This window comes from Hippocampus guttulatus, chromosome 8 (genome assembly GCF_054856545.1).
Source record: "Hippocampus guttulatus isolate MCC_2025c chromosome 8, RoL_Hgut_1.0, whole genome shotgun sequence".
In the NCBI taxonomy this organism is placed as follows: domain Eukaryota; kingdom Metazoa; phylum Chordata; class Actinopteri; order Syngnathiformes; family Syngnathidae; genus Hippocampus; species Hippocampus guttulatus.
This window is the reverse complement of record NC_141268.1, coordinates 7049155-7070699: the sequence shown is the minus strand read 5'-3', so window position 1 is coordinate 7070699 and position 21545 is coordinate 7049155. Positions and strand designations below refer to the sequence as shown.

General features: G+C 41.8%; 2 protein-coding genes across 5 annotated transcripts in view; both read right to left on the bottom strand.

Annotated features, from left to right (window-relative positions):
- The window catches only part of anks1ab (ankyrin repeat and sterile alpha motif domain containing 1Ab), a 46629-nt gene extending 40891 nt beyond the window's left edge, over positions 1 to 5738 (bottom strand). For all 4 annotated transcript variants that reach the window (XM_086118615.1, XM_086118616.1, XM_086118613.1 and 1 more), the window contains exon 1: positions 5355 to 5738. In XM_086118615.1, coding sequence (XP_085974741.1) covers positions 5355 to 5624 — 270 coding nt within the window. In that variant the 5' untranslated portion in view covers positions 5625 to 5738. The remainder of the gene's footprint in view (positions 1 to 5354) is intronic.
- Positions 5739 to 18966: 13228 nt separating this feature from the next.
- Positions 18967 to 21414, bottom strand: snrpc (small nuclear ribonucleoprotein polypeptide C). Its single transcript, XM_086118269.1, has 6 exons — positions 21307 to 21414; positions 20597 to 20639; positions 20402 to 20510; positions 20232 to 20291; positions 19501 to 19605; positions 18967 to 19415 (listed from the first exon to the last, which is right to left on the bottom strand). Exons 1-6 carry the CDS (start codon positions 21312 to 21314, stop codon positions 19297 to 19299), a joined length of 444 nt encoding a protein of 147 aa, XP_085974395.1. The 5' UTR covers positions 21315 to 21414; the 3' UTR covers positions 18967 to 19296.
- Positions 21415 to 21545: the final 131 nt, after the last annotated feature.

Here is a 21545-nt window from a genome sequence, read left to right as displayed (position 1 = left end):
TCCATCATCTTGGTCTTTTTTAAATCCAATAGCAAACGTAAAAGCATAATGTTGAGTGGCACGTATGTTCGAACCCCCGCGGGCAAATGTTGTACGTACATGTCACATGTGTGCTGTCAGTGCACCTTGTTATTTCCCAGCAGGATTTTTCGAGTCATTACTCATGCGAGCTTGTGATGTGTAAAGTAAATGTGTGTGTCCGTTTCCATACTAATTTTAGAAACTTTACATAAGATTGAAATGGATGGTGGGAATTCGATAATAAGTTTTCCCTCCAACCATTTGTATGTGAGCGTGTGCGCGTGTGTTTGCGTCTACGTGTGTGTCTGCGTGTGTATGTGTGTGTGTGTATGTGTCTGTGTGTGTGCGCGTGTGTGTGTGTGCGCGCGTTGCACTCTCTCAGATGTATTATATTTGTATTAGCTTTTCCAATATCCATGTATACTCAAGCTTGTGCCCTGAGGTTTTCATGGCAAATCATCAAACCAAATTCCCGATGATGATATATGATCATTATATTCAGCACCGTGTTACATAAAACTCTCCTGGACAATGTTATTATTTTTTAAAATACATTTAGCTCTTGTGGTTATTTAATGGTATAGTGAGGTGACCAAACAAATAATTCTAGGTTTGTTAAGGCATTGATTTTTTTGAATAATATGTACCAGTTGTTAAAACCGCATGCGTTTTTTTTTTATGGCAAATCATCATTGATCAGCTAAGGACTGAGGACTGGAAATTGAGTATTGTACTCAGTTTCAAGTCAGTCATTACTCTTTTGTGTACTAGCCTCAATTTGAAGTCAAATTAGCCATCACAACAATTGCTTCGGACAGCCAACATGAAAATAAAAGCAAAATCAGGCATTTGATATGCAGGTACAGTATTACTTGTTTCAGTATTATTTTGAAGTTGACCCTTGTGGTGGGTTGTACAGCAGCCTGTAAACAACGGTTGTGGCGGGTGGCTTGACGAGGTTCGCTCCCCGCTAACGCTAAATTTGGCGTGAGACGGTGGCCGAATACATGCAGGAAAACTGCTGGTGAAACAGTTACCTCTGTGTGGCTGTGCTGCGGCTTTGACGGTCCGTCAAAATATGGCCTTGTACGAAGGAAGCCCATGGTGCAAAAAATAATAATAATAAAAGGATTGCGCACAGCTTCCTTAGAGACGTGTACTAAGTAAGCTAGTGGGCTCTGAATTGAAATTACAATTAATATCTGTGCTTCCCAATTTTAGCCAACACGTTTGATATCTCGTCGTATATGCGAGTTTATCCGACATCCGCATATTGCACAATGCACTACTGTACTTCACTTTAACCCGCAATAGTCACAAATGCCCTTGGTGTCTGTTGACTGTCTGTTTATATTGTTTAGATTTACCGTATTGGCCCGAATATAAGACGGCCCTGATTATAAGATGGTGCCCTCTTTTTCGAGACCCAAGTTTGAAAAAAGACTTTTTGAACACCAAATTAATTTTTATACAGAAAATAATTAAAGTACATCTGAAACAAATGATTATAACAATATATTTGAGAGAAAGAGCATGTTATTTTGCCTCATTCAAATTTAAAGTGCAATCACATTCGTAAATGAATGTGTAAATGACATCATAACTTCTCCTCAGCTGCCGGTTAACCTGGCCGATCTTCGACCCACTTTTCTCCAGATTGTTACTACATTTCTCCATTTTCTGTTATCTCTTCTATTATTTTCTTCTCTTTTCCTTCTTACCGCTATTTTTTATTTTCCTTCTTTGTGCTACCGCTATTTTTATTTTTATTCTTCGCCACAGGGGTTCACTTTGGCCTGGGGAGTCAAGTTCAGCATTCGCTTCAATGATATCTGGCGCCATCTAGCGTCGTGAATGGGTATAATGTCTAGACCCCGAATATAAGACGACCCTCACTTTTTCAGTCTTATTTCAATGCAAAAAACACCGTCTTATATTCAGGCCAATGTGGTATATATTTATGTTTTCTTTGTTCAATTTAGTTTCACTGCCTTATCTTTAGCTGTGTGTGTTTAATGCACTGCATGTTTGCACTGAGGATTGAGAGGAAAGAAATGTCATCTGTGCTGTATGTTGTATGTTGACCTACGATGAAAGGGCGAATTTACTCATGTCTGCGATAGTTAAAATTTTTATTGTTATAAACTATTTATGTTTTAAAAGTATTTTGTAGAAATTGCATATGTTCTTTGTATAATGCACATAATATGTATATCAGCAGGTTGGAAGAGGTTCAGAGAAACGGTTCCTGCATGGCCCGGAAAAAGTATTCGGAAAGTGACCGCACATGGCGAAACCATTACGATGGAAAAGAGCCTCAAGCCTTCACGCTTTTTTTGCAAATCTAAACAGCCATCAGAATAATAACTAACAATTTCAAGTAGGACTTAGCTCAGACCCTAATGTTTGGAAATGTGTATTTAAATGTGAAATATTTAGCACTGTATGTGCGACATGTTCAAGCACTTAAATAAATCATCGCACCCTCCCACTGAAGTGACATTTTGATGACAGACTCCAATAAAAGTGCACTTAGGCTGGCTGTGATGTCATTTGCGTGTATATGTATATGTGTGTACAGTATGTGCTAGGGAATGTAAGTGGGTTAATTCAAGGAGTGAATATGAGGTTTGCGATGCTTCGGGCGCACTATGCCACACGTCCCACATGCCTGCCCGCCTGCCTGCCTGCCTTCCAAATGAATCAAGGCTCATCTTGCACAGTGCTGATGCCACCAGCCAGCCAGTGCAGGGGGCTCTTTCAAGCACTAAATATTACATCAAATGAGCCTGCCGCTAGTGTGGTGCTAGTGCATGGTCATGCGCACACGCACACACATCTGCTTTTTAGGATGCCCAAATCTGCACTGATGACCGTGGATACGAGGCGAACGCAGTTTCTTACTTGTCTTATTAAAGCTGCCAAAACAACACACTCAGTTTGTCACTTTGGTCAAAAATATAACAGTCCAATTAGGTCATTTTTGGACCAGTGGTATCAAGAGAGACAACACTTGGATTAACCTTTCAGGCTTGTCACAATGTGTGATGCTCAATCAGCTAATTTTCACGTGTGGTTGACTTTCTCTCTCTCTCTCACACACACACACACACACACACACACACACACACACACACACACTCACAAGCCCAGACAGAAGCGAGTTTTCGTCCATCATCCCAAATCGTCACTAAACCGGCCAGTACCGACTGTCCTCTGTCCGTCACTGATGGACTCCCGTTTCGCTGACGACAGACGGAAACACATACTGTGTGTGTTTGTTCGCGGGGGGGAATACACCGAGGTTCGTAAATGAAGCTGGCTGTGTTATGTGCGTGCGCGTGGGTAGATGTACAGATAGATAGATAGATAGATAGATAGATAGATAGATAGATAGATAGATAGATAGATAGATAGATAGATAGATAGATAGATAGATAGATAGATAGATAGATAGATAGATAGATAGATAGATAGTTGTGAATTATTACAAGCCTGCTTATTTTGCCACATGGCACATGGATCGGAAAATGTATTTCTTTCATTAGATAATAAAAAATGTTATTGTCTTTAGGTGCATGTTAAATATTGTCATCCTATGGACATTATGTAGATATACAGTAGATATAGACATAGGAAAAAATGTTTTGAGTTTTGGGGGGGTGAGGCTGGAACGAATGAATGACGTTTCCATGCATTTCAATGGGGAAAGACGATTTGAAATAAATGTTTTGGGTAATGAGCGTCGTCACCGGTCATGGAACAAACTAATCTTATATCTCAAGGCAATGCTGTGTTGTTTCTTTTAGTTGTACTTTGTATGAATTATACTCAGGCCGTTGGCTGCCACCGTGTTATTCCATCGAACTGTATATATATGGGGTGGATCTGTGTGTGTGTGTGTGTGTGTGTGTGTGTGTGTGCGTGTGTGTGTGTGCGTGTGTGTGTGTGTGTGTACGTATGGCTTCCTGAGATAATACACAAAATATATTTCACTTTTGGGCACACGATCAGACAGTTGGGGAGCAGCTGCAACAACAGGATGCCCTTGAGAACAGGACACCCCACCCCACCGAGCATGGCCTGAATCAACACTAGTGTCAAGGAGAGAAGCGGGGGTGAGGGGGACGGGGATAAGTGCGCCTCTGTGATGACACAATGACGACTTGTACACGAACACAAACTTCAACATGTCCACCAAATGTCAAGGGGATGGTCAAGAATGGCTGTGACCTCGTTGTCGTCCAACACAAGTGTGTGAGTGTCGATTAGATTAGTTCAGATTTCGTTTTAATTACCCATTTGTTTTTTTTTACATGAGTAGCGTTTAAGGCACTTGAAAATGTCAAGCTGATTACTGCACAAAATAAAGTTTCCATTTGGAATATTGTTTTGTGATTGTCATAATAGTGACTTCAAATGCTTGAGCAATCATCATTCATCATTGGAGTTGATCGCTAATAATATGTAATGGCTTTGGCCTGGGCCTATATTTCTAATAACAATAAATCAACAAAAATAGTCTTCATAGTTGTATTTGTTATTGTTATGAAGTAAATTATGACTTCTCCAAACATCTATATTTTTACAGAAGTATTATTGTTGTTGTAATTATATTTAACAAAAATTATTTAGCGATCGTATATATTCTTATGAGTAGTACATTATGGTTATTTTATTTGCAATACTCACACATATGTTGATTATTAATGCTATTGCTATTGTATTATTGATCTGTATTTAATGAAAAGAATAATAATAATAATAATAGCCTCATTATTTTAACTAAATATATATCTAAGATTCTTCATAAAAGTTTCTAGTTTATTTTATAATAATAAAAATGTACGGGATATTTCCATAATATTTTTATTTTCAATCATGTATTTATTCGTAAGCAACAATTACTGTATTGTATTGTTACGATTTTGAATTTTACAATAATCATAATAATTATTATTATTGTTGTTTTATTATTCATATTAATCTTATTGCAGCCACAGGATTCAAAGCTGCTGCGTTTGCTCACGGGGTTGCGTTGATGATTGCCACTGCCCCTGTTGGTGATAGAGGGTAGTGTGCACAACACACTGAGTGGATGTGTCATGACAGCGGAGGCCCAATTAGCCCTGGATGCTACACGGAGGATGCCACCAGTCACCAAGACACTTGCACGGCCGAGCGGCGGCCTGCAGGTGTTACCATGGCAACCTCTGCAGAACTTCCTTCCTCCCCTTTCGAAAATGCACCGCCTCGCCCTCTTCCCGCACTAATCCTGAGTCGCCCCTCTTATCAGCCTCTCGTCATAATTTCAAAGCCGGCTCGTGCATTACCTCATCCCACTCAGAGGCGAAGGAAGGCATTCTCTCCTTGGAGGGCTGGCCCTGCTTGCACTTGGACACGGATCCGCTGCGAGCAGCATGACCTCCGTCATCTTCTCCGAGCGGCGGCGGCGCCAACAAGTCAGAGTCCGACTTGGACAAACTTCGGGTCAGCCTCAGGTTAACAGTGGCTGGCATCGACGCGGCTGAAGCCTCACCGGGCTCTTTCCCGTCACTTCGGATGGCTTTGGAGGGATCCGCGTTCGGTGTGCACAGCGCCATTGTTTTATGCCAGGGTGGTTCCTTCTCCAGCTCCACAGGGAGATCCAGGATATGTCAGTGAGTGCTGAGACTGGAAGACAAAGATGAAGTCAAGTGGAGCAAAGTGGAGGGGAAAGGGAGTGGAAGTGGAAATGCGAGTCAACAAGGTCCACCCACTGATTGTATCCCGTTGCCCTCCCCTCCAAATCGTCAGGCAGACGCACTCCTTTCAGCCATACACGTTTGCCGTCACGGCCACATTGGTCCACGTGTTTACGAAAACTGATAAGAGGATTCACAGGAACTTCGCATTTAACTTGGCATTCCCAAACTGTGAAGGAAAAGCCTGAACCCAATTTTACCCAAACCTAACCGTAATCTTGGACACTCTCTAAGGCTCCCCCTTACCTGAACACACAATCAAGTCATTTTAACTTCCATAAGAGCCTAACCATCCTTAACCTAACCACTAACCAAAACCCTAATCCTAACCAATGCAAACCATAATCTTGAACCGCAAACCTAGCCTAACCCCTCATTTATTTTACTTATTTTTTTCCATTTTAGATTATTGCAACACACGCTTCTCCAGCATTACTACCCTGTCCTGTAGCAACAGCTCGGCTTCTCTGAACGAAACAGATGCCGTCACATCGCCTCAATTTTTAGCGTCACCAAATTGGCTTCCAGTTTGTTGAAGAATTGACATTAAGAATTCCATGATTACTTTTAAGGTATAAGTAGCCCTGAGTCCAAGCTCTACAGTAGAACTTTGAACACCTTATGAACCAGCCCACAGCCTCATGTCTTCGGGTGACACCCCTGCGGTTGTTCCAAAATTGATGTGATACCACAAATTTGAATTTCTTTAATTTTATTGAATGAAGTGGCTAAATAATATCATCCAGATGCAGATGGAGCCTAAACATCTTCTTTGAAAATGTAGCTGGATTCAGATCATTTTATTTCACGCAATCACTTGAGTGATTGAGTGAATTGAGTGCTGGTACATTCAATAAAGACTTTATTTTTCAGTGTATTAAAAAAAAGTACTTAACTTTGGGTTGCACATCATTAAAATGTGGTCAACTGATGTAATTTTCTCCTAATTTCCTCAAATATATTCAAATGATATTTATTAGTTGAACATATTTATCATGTGCAACCAAGCAATGATCATGTCCGAATTAAGTAAATCCAATCGAACCAAAGTGTCATGTTTTGTTTCATGTTATAGTTTTGTTTGATACTTGTGATTTCTAGGCATTTTTTGAGTACTTCGACTTTGTGTTTTTTTCCATTGTACTCCTGTGTGTATTTTTTGTTAAATACATTTTGGTCAATCCACCCTGCTCCTCCCTGCCTCCCTGCTTTTTGGGGTCCTCCAACTACCACCTTGCAAAACGTGACACAAAAGATATTTTTATTCAGTAAAATGATAAGGACTAGCCAATCATAACACAGCCAGAGCCTAATTTGAACCCTAACAGTAGCCTGAGAAGAGTTTATTGAGAATCTGGTCGAATAAAAACAGATTTACATAGTTCTCTCCTAAAATGTCACTTTTTAAACGAGACATTTTTCCTTGTATGTAAAAACAGCTTCTTCTTTTTTTTTAACTTATGATAGCCAAAATACACTGATGCATTTTCTTCTACAAAGTAAAAACCACCATTTTGCCTCGATTGACTACAAATAGGCTTCGTTCTGCCTTGAGGGAGTGGGCCAAATCTGTTGTGACATTAAAAGGGGGCGCAGCTTCAAAACTTTGTAAGAGGCAACAGGAAATCAAGTCTTAATCAGTGCTTCCTTTTCCCTCGTTAGGGCTTCCTGCTGTGAGTTAGCATCCTCTCCCAAAAATGTCCCAAAATTCCTGCCGCGGATGGAGAATCTCAGAAACATCCCAAAAGCCTCATCCTTATTCGGAGTGACAGCCGGGTAATCAAGTTACTGGTGCACATTGAAGGCGGGATGCCTATTTTGCCTTCTGTGAATGCAACTGCCAAAGGAGCTTGAAGTGGAGGTCACACTCAGGTTATTTTATTTTCAGAGGCCAGATATGTTACTAAATGTCTGTTTGGTGCAAGGGCCAAAGAAGAAGAGCATCTGGATTGCAGTACAAATACATAAATTTACATGTTATATTTACAACACTTTGACATTGGTAGAGGTCTGCACTTTATTTAGCAAAATCCTAGCAAGACTCTAATCCCAGCCCCTAAACAACGCTAACATTCAAGAGAATTCAGAGATTTGTTTCTAAAAGCATTATACATGTTGGAAGATATTTGCGAAAAATTTGCGAAGTTGGTGAGCTATGTGGGACTGAATTGTGGAGCTCACCTTATACTGTTTTTCATGATTTTTGGGGAGATCGTGACTAAAATACCACCCGGTGACACACTTTGGAGTCTGGCATAAGTGGCCCTGCCCCCACTAAGAATTGAGTGCCTTCGTTCGCATCGGCGGTTATCTGGTACAAATGCAACATGAAGTTAGCTAGCTAGCTATGCTCGCTTACGCCCCAAATATGTATCTTCTTTTTAAATTGATTGACTTATTGGTTGATTTTCTTGAACATGTAAACACATAACATCCATCCATCCATTTTCAGTATCACTTATCCGGAACAGGGTCTTGAGGGTTTGCTGGAGCCTATCCCAGCTGACTTTGGGCAGAAGGCTGACTACGACCTGAACTGTTTGTCAATTAGTCACAGGGCACATATAGAGACGAGCAACCATTCCCACCCTCATAAACACCGTCACTGAGTGGGAACCCGTCCCAAGCTGCTCGGACACAAGTCAGGCGAGTGTACTACTCAACTCAACACAGAACATAAAAAACACAACAACAACAAAAAAAATCACAATAAAAAAGATCATCAATACTTATCTTAGTGCAGTGTGTTCGCAAGGAGTAGGAAGAAGTAGAAAAACACATCTAGTCCTACCCCTTGTTCTTTATAAATTATTAGCAATCATGTGGGATATCCCACTGATGCTGCTGCTTTAGAGTGCCTCATTGTTGGTTGTGAGTGCCCACACATCACACAGACAAAGAGGGAATATTGAGGAAAAAGAGATTTTATTTTATTCTTTTGAGTCAGACTTGACAGCTGGCTCCAGCCTGGTGTGGCTGCTGTAGAGTGCCCTGTTCTCAACCGTGATTGCACATCCTGCACAGACAGACGACGGAAGAGTTATAGGTTGGAGGTTTTGGTTGTGGGCAGGGTGAGGGCGGTTGCTTGTGGCGCAACTTCCAATCGAGCTTGGTTTGCCAAGTAGGTCATGTTTATTTCCTGCTTTGTTGTGATGAGCATTGTGTTTTTAAGCTAACTAACGAAGAGTAAATCATCTACCATAACAATGAAGTGTTGTATAGTGTCGCCATGACGACCTCCTCCTCTTCTTCTTCATCCTGGCGCTGTTGCTCTTATGACGGGCCGCCACTTCCAGGCACAGGACGCCTGGGCGCCTGTGCCCTCAATCAGCCAAGCTCCTCCGCATTGCTCACCTCGCGCCTCTCGTAGCCGTGACAGAGAAGATGACCCCCTTCGCTCCCTTGGGGTGGGCAGCGGCGAAGTGGGGGAGGATTCATGCCACTGTGAATGGTGCTGAGCCAGCAAAAAACAAATGCCACATCTAATGAAACCAAGTGAAGAGGAGCACATCTGATGATCTCAGTGACCGAGATGAGGATGCGCAGGCTCTTTGCTTTTTTTTTTTCTTATTGATGGGACAGGATTGTCCAACTTTTGCCAACGGGGGCTCCATTCAGAAAAAATGAAATAATGCAAGGGCCACTTGGATTTTCCAACAATGATTTATTAAACATGCTAAAACCAGTCTATAAAGCAATTACAGGTCGTATATCAGATACTGTATATCATAGTTATTTTTAATAACTGTGACACCGCAGCTTTCTGATAAAGGTAAAAAGGCAGAGAGTTAACAGATGTGCCTCTGTGCTGAGCAGATTCTCCACATTCAGAACCAAAACCAAAGCAAGTGTAATGGTCAGGGGCATATTTTAATGAGAAATGGCTTTATTTATCCCTAAAATTTATTTTTCAATCTGATTTTAAAATGTCTTTAATTTCTTCCTAGCACATCAAGTTTTTGAATTATTTTCAATTTTTGTTTGTTTTTAGGTTTGCACACAATATTTGTAATTTATAGCTACGGTGTTTCCAGAAAAAAAATTCACCTGTTGCCGAACCTAACCCTTAATTCATAAATATGACTAAATGTATTACTATATTACATATTATGTGGTTACTAAATTATTATTATTATTATGAAAACCGGATGTGCTCAAGAAAAAAGAGGGCAGGATCAGTGCAAAAAAAACCATCTAGAAAAATGTACTTGCATCTCCGATATTAAAAAATAAATGAATAAACATTTGTGGTGTCACAAGCACACACTATTTGAATGCAATTACAGTACTTGAGGTTCATTATCGTGATATTCATGACTTGGACAATTGCTTATTCATCTTCCGAACGGCTTTATCCTCACTAGGGGTAGCGGGGGGTGCTGGAGCCTATCCCAGCCATCTTCGGGCAGTAGGCGGGGGATACCCTGAATTGGTTCCCAGCCAATCGCAGGGCACACAGAGACTAACAACCACGCGCACTCACACCTAGGGACAATTTAGCGTGTTCAATCAGCCTGCCATGCATGTTTTTGTAACGTGGGAGGGAACCGGAGTACCCGGAGAAAACCCACGCAGGCCCGGGGAAAACATGCAAACTCCACCCAGGGAGGCCGGAGCTGGAATTGAACCCGGTACCTCTGCACTGTGAAGTCGACGTGCTAACCACTGGACTACCGGGCCGCCCCAAAAGTATTTTGGCCTCTGAAATTGAATTAAAGATACATTTTGTTACTGTTTTATTTGAAAATGTTTTTGGGCATCTATCTCAAGCATGCAAAAGTAGGGCTGGGCAATGAATCACTTTTAATCACTAAATTGTTTTTTTTGGGGGGGGGGGGTATTTAGATTTTTTTCCCCCTCTAAACAATCGGAAAATCTTTTTCCCTTTAGCAACTTCCGTAGCTTGCTGACATGCACCACTTAAACCAAAAGAGGTAGTTGGCCAAAGAAGCAAGAAGCAATAAGTCAGTCATTTGGAATATGCTCAGATGTGCAGCATCAAAGAGCAAAAAACAATCTGCTGCAAAATTTAAAGATTGTTGCAACCAAAGCTAAGAGCATGGAAGGGAAAACTCCCACTAGGGAACATTCAACATGAACGGATTGATTTCACATTATGTCTTACTTATCACAGGAAGGCCCAGTGGGTTCTTCTTTTAAATTGTGTTGCCGGCCCTCTCAAAAGTTATTGAAAGAATTTGGTGCAGGTTGCTAAATAATAGCAAACGCACTGCAAATGGCTGCCGGGCCGCAGTTTGGGTACCGATAACAGCATCATGTCTTCACTGCCTTTTACGAGCGACATACTGTAAGTACAAACATGAAGGAGGTGGCTGATGATCCTCGAGGGGGAAAAACAACAGCCGTGACTCTTGAACATTCGACACGCACTTCACCGAGACGCCATTGCTGCTGCACGTACAGGAAATGCGACAAACAATGCACATGGCGGGGGGCTGGGTTGCGTGCTCTGCGGCGCATTTTTCGGATCCTGGATCCTATTGCGCCTCGCTGTCTCGTCTCCGCTGGTGTGCAGTTGGCACGCTGAAGAACAATATCCCCCCCCACTTTCACTCAGACGACTGCCGACATCCATGTGCCCCGAAATTGAACAAGTCAGTCAGGGTGCAGTTTAAATTTCCGTTTCGTGCCTCGAAAGTCAAACGGTCATCATGCACATGCGAGATGTCGTCATATGGTGACATTTTATCTCACTGAGCAAGAAGCGGTTTGCTTGTTTTTCTTTTCAGTGATGACACTGCAGAGGTATACCAGCAATGCATGGCAAAGAGGAAAAGTGTGATTTTAATCTTCGACCCACAAGATTTAATTTGATCCAGCAGTCAATTACGATAAGTTCGTCAAAGCTTGCGAGACTAAGCCAGTATGTTTGGCCTTCTCTTTATTTTTTTTAATTTGGATTTGTTGTGATGATACCACAGAATTGTAAAAGCGATGGTCACGAGTAAACGTCTGATGAGAGTAATCAAACACAACCCCCAATTTAAAGAACTCCTTAGCTTGAAACTTCAGCTCTGTCAGTAAAAATATTGCATGTTAGTGTACCTAATGAAGCTTCGCGTATGGGAAAGTGCTTTAAATTGGCTCAAGTTTATTTCCCCCTCATAGACTCTGAATGCTCCGATGCTGACCTCAAGGAAGTGGCTGTCCTGTTTGTCCACTAACCAACATTCCCAGAGCCCCCCCCCGCCACGACAGGAAAACGTTCCCCCGAGCTCGTCGGCGGAAAATGAGCATCTATAAATAAGCGGGTCATTTAGGCGACAAGTGAACGCACCGCACAATATCAACATGTAAGCGTGAAGATTGTGAGAAGATTAATTTAACACGCGGCAGGGAATCACACGAGATAAACAGTCCGTCTGTGCGCATGCATGTGCAGTATAATGTGGTTGTGCGTGTGTGTGCGTATGTGTGTCAGTGAAAGGACTGGGCACTGCTCCATGTTTCCCGTTGTGCCATCAGCAAAGGAGAATGACGGCAACAACCCCTGACAGATTTTACTGCCTCTGGCTCAGAATTGACCCCCTCCCATTTAAAACCCAAAATAAGATTGACAATATTTAGGGAAGGAAAAATTATATTCCATGTTAAATCCAGGGGTGGCCCAGTGGTCCAGTGGTTAGTGCGTCGACCTCACAGTGCAGAGGTACGGGGTTCAATTCCACCTGCGGCCTCCCTGTGTGGAGTTCTCCCTGGGCTTGCATGGGTTTTCTTCGGGTACTCCGGTTTCTTCCCACATTCCAAAAACATGCCTGGCAGGCTGATTGAACACTCAAAATTGTCCCGAGGTGTGAGTGTGAGTGCGGAAGGGTGAATAAGATTAGATAAGATAACCTTTATTTGTCCCACATTTTCAGGTGCTTCTATTCAATAGTCTGACAGCAGCCGGCGGTGCCTCTCCTTCTTGCAGCGCGGGTGTGTCAGTCTCTAGCCGAAGGAGCTGCCCAGTGCTGTCAGGGTGGCCTGGAGGGGGTGGGAGGGTCTGTCCATCATAGCTGTTAGTTTAGCTAGCATCCTCCTGTTGCCCACCTCCTCCACAGTGTCCAGGGAGCAGCCCTGGACAGAGCTGGCCCACCGGTCTCTCTCTGTCCCAGGCTGAGATGCTGACTGACCAGCAGACTATGCCATAATGAATGGCTGAAGCCACCACAGAGTCACAGAACGTCTTAAGGAGCAACCCCAGAACTCCAAAAAAACTCAATGTAGGAAGAGCCCCATTGCGATCAAAGCATCCGTGTTGGTAGACCAGTCTAGTTTATTGTTGAGAAGAACAACCAGGCACTTGTAGGAGGTCACCCTCTCTATGTCTGTACCCTGGATGTAACGTTTGGTGATTGGGTGATAAAGGCTTCTCTCTCTGCTCACACATCGAACTTTGTTGGTTTAATAATGGGTCTTAGTCCACCTGGCACTCAGGCTTTCAGCCTTTCTAACTTTAACTCTCATAGTATCTTCAGCGCTAAAAGAACTTCTCTTAAAATAGACACCGGATACACTTACTCTTGTATGGAGTGGTTTTTCGGCATTTTTTTTAAACTCAAAAACTAGATAGCGCTTGAATATTCACTCTGCTTGTTACCAAGGCTGTGGACAGCTTTGCATTTTTTGGATGACTATACCGAGTGTTGTGTTTTAAACTGGACAAAAAAAAAGATCAATTTTTTTGACTTACTTGAGGTGTTAGCATGATCCTCACTTTGGAGTCTACCAACAGCTGATATGTCTTTTATTTGTTGGACAGTTAACATCCAGCTAGAAATGCACGTCACAGCCACCTACAGGATGCAAATGAATATGCATCAACATGTGATGTCCATCCATCCGCTATGTGATCTCAGTGGGTCCCAGGCGTGCTGGGGCCAATCCCAGCTGTCTTTGGGCAGTAGCTCGTATCCACCCTGAACTGGTTGCCAGCACAATTGCAGGGCACACATAGGGAAACCATTTGCGCTCACAATCACACAGAGGGACAATTCATTCATTCATTTTCCAGTCCGCCTTATCCTCACTAGGGTCGCGGGGGGTGCTGGAGCCTATCCCAGCCATCTTCGTGCAGTAGGCGAGGGACACCCTGAACCGAGTGCCAACCAATCGCAGGGCACACAGAGACGAACACCCATCCACGCTCAGACCTAGGGACAATTAAGAGTGTTCAATTCATCTACCGTGCATGTTTTTGGATTGTGGGAAGGAACAGGCACGGGGAGAACACCCAAACTCCACAAAGAAAGGCCAGGGCCGAATTCGAACCCACGATGTGAGAATCCAACTTGGTTCCAGGAAGCCGCTTCACCCTTGGCTAGAAATAAAACTGGTGTAACTTTTCTTGCAGGATTTTGACTTTCTCGAAAAAGTTTAATGCTGGTCTCGTAGAATTTCAATGTTATTTTCCTTCAAATGTGATTGGGCTCTCTTTGTGGGAATAAAATTAAAATTTCATTCTAATGGGATAAATATTACATAATTTTTATTATATATTATTAATAATAATAATAATAATCAATACATCTATAAATTATAATTGTTTTGTAAACTCGCTATTACTTGAAAAAAACAGAAATATAATTTGGGTAAAAAAAAAGTGTGTATATATATATATATATATATATATATACTGTATAGATATATATATATATCTATACAGTATATATATGTCTGTCTTTGAGCAGTAGCCGGGGGACACCCTGAACTGGTCGCCAGCCAATTGCTATCACAGTCACACCTGGAGACAATTTAGAGTGTTCTCCACACAGGAAGGCCGCAGCCGGAATCGAACCCCGCAACTCTGCACTGTGAGGCTGGCGCGCTAACCACTGGATCACCGGGCGCAACTATTACTGTATTCTTGTAAACTCATGAAAACTCCTTGAAATTACAACCTTCAAAAAATAAATAACATTTCGAACTGATGACCAATAAATCTCATTGTCTTTTAAGATTTGTGATTCAGAATGAATTGGAGTGGAAGATGTCCTTTTGCATTTTCAAGGCAGTGCTTGTTCTGTTTGGCTTCTTCCATAACCCCTCTTGAGACCTGGCAGAGCGACTCTTTGAAACCATTTCATTTTTTTCTCTCTACTTTAAGAGAACACAGCTGAGTCATGTCGTCAGTGTTGGGGGTGCTTTATGTCTTTTTGCTAAACACTCTCACGCATGGACTCGAATCAAATAACATAGTAGAGGCGCTCATGTTGTAAGACAAAGACAGCGCGCTGACTTTGAAGACGGCAGTGCTAAGCAGATTGGCACGCGGCGCGATAAAGACCACTGCACTTCCATTAAGTGCGAAATGAGTTTTTCACTTGTTGACTGACAGGAGGGAAGAAAAGAAAACGTCCTCAGAGGAGATAAGCGCAAACGGGAACAATAATTGAGGCCTCTGAGGTTGGCGGAAAAACATATTTCTCTCGTGAGCTTCTTTCTGCTGCAATCATCAATTAAACTGCTAATTGTGCACCTTCGTTCAGCTTGTAATTTTTTCCCCCCTCTTTGAGAATACAAAATTAGATTCCGAGAAAAGAGTGTCACTTGTTTCAAGAAAAAGCTGTCATCATAAATTCAAAGGATACACTTTGAATTTTTTAAAATGTCAAAATTACATTGAATGAAATTTCCACTGACAATGTTTCCTTAACACCATCATAACCAAATGCAGACAGGATTTTTTGGAGATTTGTTAACTTTAACTTTTAACTCATGGGTCGGATTTTTAAATTAGGAATTAGCAGTCTGCCAAGTGTACTTCTTACTTCTTACATGAAGACCTAAACGTGAATGCAAGCTCTACTTCCTCCATCTTCTGCCTCACTAAGTGCAACCGGCGTCCCACCCACAACAAACCACCCTTGTGACCCCCTGGTGGGATGCCCACCAGCACAGGGGCACCTTGTGGACACTGGCTGTGATTCTCCTCCCTCACCTGCTGCTTCTGCTGCTGCTGCAAAGAATGTTTTATAAATAAGCGTGTTAAATATTCATTTGTCAGCATCTGCAACCAAACGCAGACTGCTGACTTTTCCGAAAATCACAAGGACCAGCCAAAAATTATGCAATAATTTTACAACTATGCATACATTGTTTGTTGTTGTTTTTTGACACTTTCTCAAACGAATGAATGTACGGTATTGATCAACAGTTCACCCACAATCTCATTCCAATACACACACAAGAAAAAAAAACCTGAAAGTCAACCTTGGGAACTGCCACCTTACAATTTATACGTTTATAGCGTTCACTTATTCCTTAATTTCCCTCATAGGATAAATAGTCGCTCTGTTCATCCATCCATATGTATCTTTTTCTCTTCTATCTTCTACTCTACCCTCAGAAGGCGCTTGACTGACATGTAATGAAAGCAGCGATACTGTATCTTAGTCGCCCTTTTCTGATTTTAATTTTTGGGTTTTATGGTTATGACTACACTTCTTACTTCCGCAAAGTCTGTCACTCCTTCGTAGGAAGAAAAGCACATTGAATATTCATCAAGACCTTTTTCCTCATGTCACGTGACAGACATGCACTTTCCATCAAATGTGCATGAATGTGTGGGTGGTGCTCAGTGACCATCACGTGACAGAGTCCATGTGCTGTCAGTCTCCAAAAGTACAGTGACAGATGTGGTGCAGGGGGTCCTCGGTACATGAAAGTGCACTCCTCCTCGCGTTTTCATGGGATTATTATATTCTTGGTCTTTAAGTGTTTCTCATTAAAATGTTTACTGTAATCTTGACTTTACTATTGCGTTACAGAGGTTCAAATGGTCACATGTAATTGAGTCAGGCCATTATAACTCTCTGGTGCCCTCTGTCGGTACATATTATCATTACTAATTGATTGTACGGCATACTGTAGTACCGAATACAAGATGAGTACAATTTTAATGCATCAAATACGCCCGTGACAAGTGTTTACATTCTGCTCAGATGTTCCGAGAGTTTGATATGTTGCCATAGTACACTTGGTAGAATAAAGAATAGGATTATATCCTGTGTGCATGTGTCATAAATGCTGCCTTTACAACAATGCCTATAATATGCAGTTTTGATTGAGTATTTAACAGTGTGTATTAATTTCTCTCACTGTGACACATAATGATGAGAGCTCGATAATGTCCCAGAAGTGTCAAACACTAAGACAGAACTTTCAAATATACGGCCCGCGGGCCGGATCCGGCCCGCAAAGGAGTTTAATCCGGCCCGCGAGATGATTATGTAAAGCGGTCGTGTCAAGGAGGTTCAGTCAGGCCCGCAGGATAATTTAAAAGTGAAAAAAATGCATTAAAGACACAGAATTAATATTTTTAATAAGGTGCAATTCATTGAGTATCCGCAAGGGGGCACTGTTTTGATCAGAGAAGAAGACAACAGCAGCCTCAGTCCGTCACTGAGACAGACCCATCACAGCAGACGCTATCAATAGTACTCTCACATTTACACATTTAATAGCACTCTCCTTAGTTTGTAAGGTGGAGGCAGGGATGACATTTAGATTTTATATGCACGTGTAAATGGTTTAAAACTTCCTTTCTTTATAAATCTCATTTAATCTTAAAGTGCATTACTATATTTTTCAATACCAATTACTTGTTAAAATTTGTACAATCAGTGGGATCAGTTGCAATGCATATATGTGAATGATAAAAGTAAAGTGCACATTTGTCGAAGGAAATGTAAGGTGCTTCATGAAATGTTTTGTAAAAGATATGTTCATTAAATTTCAACATTTTGCCTAATGTTCTTGTGCTTCTTTATACCAAAACAAAGGAAACACATATTGTTTTGGTTATTTATAGCAAAGTATGGTATCATTTTAATGGTCCGGCCCACTTGACATCGACCGAGGCCGTATGTGGCCCACCATGTGAAATGAGTTTGACACCCCTGCACGAAGACATGGGGTCAAAAGTGACTAGCCACATCATTGAATGTCGCGATCGACCGGTAGCCCGCGGACTGGTTCCAAGTCGATCGCAAGGCATGAATGAGGGAAAAATAGATTTGGGTAACTGTGTGCGTGTTATTCATATTTCATATTTTGGTGTTGGTGTACACTGCGCCCTGAGCATCCTATCAGTTTGACTTGGGAAAAAAAAGTCTTTAAAAAATAAAAATAGCATGTCACTTTCACCGACGGTGATGCGTGACATGTATCAAGGGAAGTTGTTTGCGGTCAGCAGTCTGCAATTGCTGCTTGCGATCAGAGCTATCGTGATTATTGTTACTCTCATTCAAAGTTGGTTTCATCTGCAATTCACCAGTGACACTGGCAAATAATGGAAATCTGGAGCGCTTGGAGAAACATTTCAAAATAGTACAGGTGAGCTACGATAGTGACGTTGTTGCACTGAAGACGCTGCCAAAGTGCGTCGAGTGCCTCCGTGTCAGGTCTCTCAGATAGGCAGTGATTTCCTTTACACAAACTCTTTTATCTAGTTATTTTTCTGCTTCGTGCACGTATACGCGCACGTGCGGTAAGGGGTCGGGGGAGATTGGCTGCTTGAAAAGTACATCTTCGGTCAAGTTTCTTGATCAATACGAAAATTGTACTTTTTAACAATCGTGTGGGATTGAACATTTATTTCGTTCCCAACAGCAAATTTAAGAAACTATTTTCACTCACCAATGTCAAAACGAGTCATCAATCAATTTGTTGTGCATAAGTGATACTGTGACACAATTAATCAAGATAAGAAACCTTTTATTAGTCTTGCAATGGAGAAATTCCCACTTCACAGCAGCAAAGTTATGAAAGGGATAAATAGAAGAACAAAATACAGGAGCTGCTGGAAAGGCAGCCACTCTCGCGGCGCCATCTTGAAGTCAAAATAACAAAATAACGGACAGTCGTGCAATCTTAATCACTTTTCCTGCATACACTTTGTTGTTGGAAGCAATTACAGATGAAAGAGGAGAGGATCAAAGTGTCCTTTCACCAGTGGATCAGAGACGTCATGCTGAAAATGTGCAGACGTCTGCTACAAGCTAAGTTTTGAAATCTGCGATAAGCTTTCAGTCGCAAGACTCCGTGGCCCACGGCAAAACAGTTGAATTTAATACCATTGTACCTATCATGGCACTGTACATCCCCACAAACTGCAACAAATTATAACAATTCTTTGTTAAAGTACAGTATGTTTAGATATATTCATTTTGAAGATGAAAAGCAGAAGGGCAAGACATGGCTTTTTAAATGACTGCTTTATTTCTCAAAACAGAAATAGGAAAAAAAAACAACTTTTTTTTTTGTAATAAAATGGTCAAAGTAAAACTCGATGTTTAGGCAGGGGTGTCTGTAGTCAGGACACGAAAAGCACGAGAAAGACAAAATCTATTGAAGTTGAGGGTCTGGAATTAAGTAGAAATAAATACATTGACTGACAATACAGTAAGTGGAACCTGTGGTTGGTTGAAACTTTGAATCGAATCAAACAGACTGGTGTCATAACTGTGCAGTCCCTCCTTGTGGCAAAAACACTTAACATCAGCAGCAAACATCAGTGACGCCAGTATTATCTGTCCGGTCTCATCATGCCGGGCCGGACTGGCATCATCATGGGTCGAGGGTGACGCATCATGTGAGGCGGGCCCGGCATCATCTGCATGGGCGCTCCCATTGGTGGCCGCATTCCTGCTCACGGACAAGTTGGGAAGTGTGAGTTAAACCTTAAAATTGAAACACCCTTTTACTTTAAAGGAAGTTTTAAAAGTCGTACCAGGCCCGCCAGGCATCATTCCGTGAGGTGGGGGTCCCATCATGGGCATCATAGGAGGCCCAGCCATGGGCGGTGTGGGCAGCATGCCTGGACGTGGAGGACCACCTATGCCAAACCCAGATATTTTAATTAGACTTGCTTCTTGTGTTGCCATCCTCTCACGTCCTACACTGCAAGATCTTTGACATTGAATGTGTGTGGCTTTAAAAGGTCTGGACTGGCTTAGTGAGTAACACGTGCGTCAACGTATGTGTGTGTGTGTGTGTGTGTGTGTGTGTGTGTGTGTGTATTTGGCTGTTAACCAGTGCATTGAATGCCTGGGCACCAGGTGGCCATAGCAGCTTGTGTACAGATGTACTATTTTTTTAGCATTCTGTTCAAATCCTAAAACAAATGACCAAACAACTTAATCTGAGGTAATGGGAACAATTAAATACTGCCATGCTGTATCTTATTTGTGATGTGTCTTCATTGAAACAGCAGCAGCGGTGGTGGTGGTGGTGGCAAAGGGAGTCCCCTATTTTGTGTCAACATGGCACAGCTAAAAACATCCAACACCAACAACCAATTTGTTACATTCTGTTGCTCAACTGGCTACCACGGCCATCGAGCAAAGTGCTGTGCTTACCGAATCGTGTGTCATTGTTAAAGAGAAAAAAGCCCCACACAGTTGCTATGTTTGAAAAAAACCAAATGTGACATGTTACAAGGTTCATTCCATGCTGACTTACCAGGAGGGGGGGCACCTGCAAATGGCGTGGGAGGAATTTTTCCTTGTTGAAAAGCAGCCGCTGTTGGGGAAAAATAGGGGGGGGGGGGGGTTTATATACAGCACCTCATTGTGTATATATTACAAATGGCTTTCTGACACAACACAATATTTAAACTCTAATCTGCTTACTGGTTTTATCAATGAGGCTCTGGGCCTGCTCCTCCATCCATTTCTGGTAGTAGTCCTTTACATTTTCTTTGTGTTTTCGACCACTGCAGTGGGTCTTCCTCACCGATGGCTGACGAATCAAAGCAGAGAATATGGATTTAACAGACGCGCGGGTCTTTTTTTTTTTTAATCTGAAAATCGTGCTGCTGTGCTTACCGAATCGTGTGTCAGGTAGGTGTCACAGTAGTCACAATAAAACCTGTGGATTAAGATCACAAAGAAATACATTTCACTTTTATGTCACTTCAACCAGCAGATCTGTGTATATTTTGGCTGGTTTACTGCGTTTTTAAGAAAGGCTATTTATATTGTTCAAAGTTTTAAATTTACATTTAGGCTACAATATTACAATGAAGCATTTACACACAGTGAGCATCATTTTTTCTGATTCCACCATTTCGGGTTTCATGCCTTAGCTGAAAGATATACGAAAAAAAACTTGGTTCAAGTAAAAATAATATAAATATTAATGAGAAACATGTTCGACAGGCATATATCGGGTTCGATTGTCGCTCCAAATCGTACGCACAGCGTGTGTTCCCGTCTAACTACGGAGCCAACTATACTACAACAACCCCACTATACGCACGAAATGTAATGCTACTAACAATGTATTTAGGGAAAATGAATAATTATTTAGCAATAATATTAGAAGTGACAAAATAGCCGAAACAATGCATTCGCAACGAATTTCATTCCAGAAAATAGACGGAGCCGGAACAATGCTTGAGGTGCCTCAAAAGAACATCGGTCGATAAATTTTGTCGTGTTCTAACCTTGCCCTCAAATTGTAATAGATATGAACGTCTGTTTCAATGTTTGAACGCTTGGGAACACACAAAAAAAGAATATAAGAACTCACTCACTTCGGCATGTTTCAGAGGAGACGGCGGCCAAAAAGCGCCACTCAGGAGTTCGCAATAAAGGTTCCGACCAGAAATGTGGCGTGTCCACATTATGTTCCGGCTAGAAATCGGTGGCTTCCGACCAACTACTTAGATTCGGATAAATTACATTTTATTTGAAAATAAATACATGATAGTTCTACAATTAAAAAATGCACAAGCAGGCGACATTTTATATCCATTTCAAAAACAATTTTCGA

Bases quoted from the DNA above. Each gene is read 5' to 3' on its own strand.
- snrpc (XM_086118269.1), bottom strand. The intron at 20,292-20,401 runs GTAAGCAGATTA...TTTCCCCAACAG, and splicing joins GAGCCTCATTGATAAAACCA to CGGCTGCTTTTCAACAAGGA. The intron at 19,416-19,500 runs GTACGACTTTTA...GTCCGTGAGCAG, and splicing joins AATGATGCCTGGCGGGCCTG to GAATGCGGCCACCAATGGGA.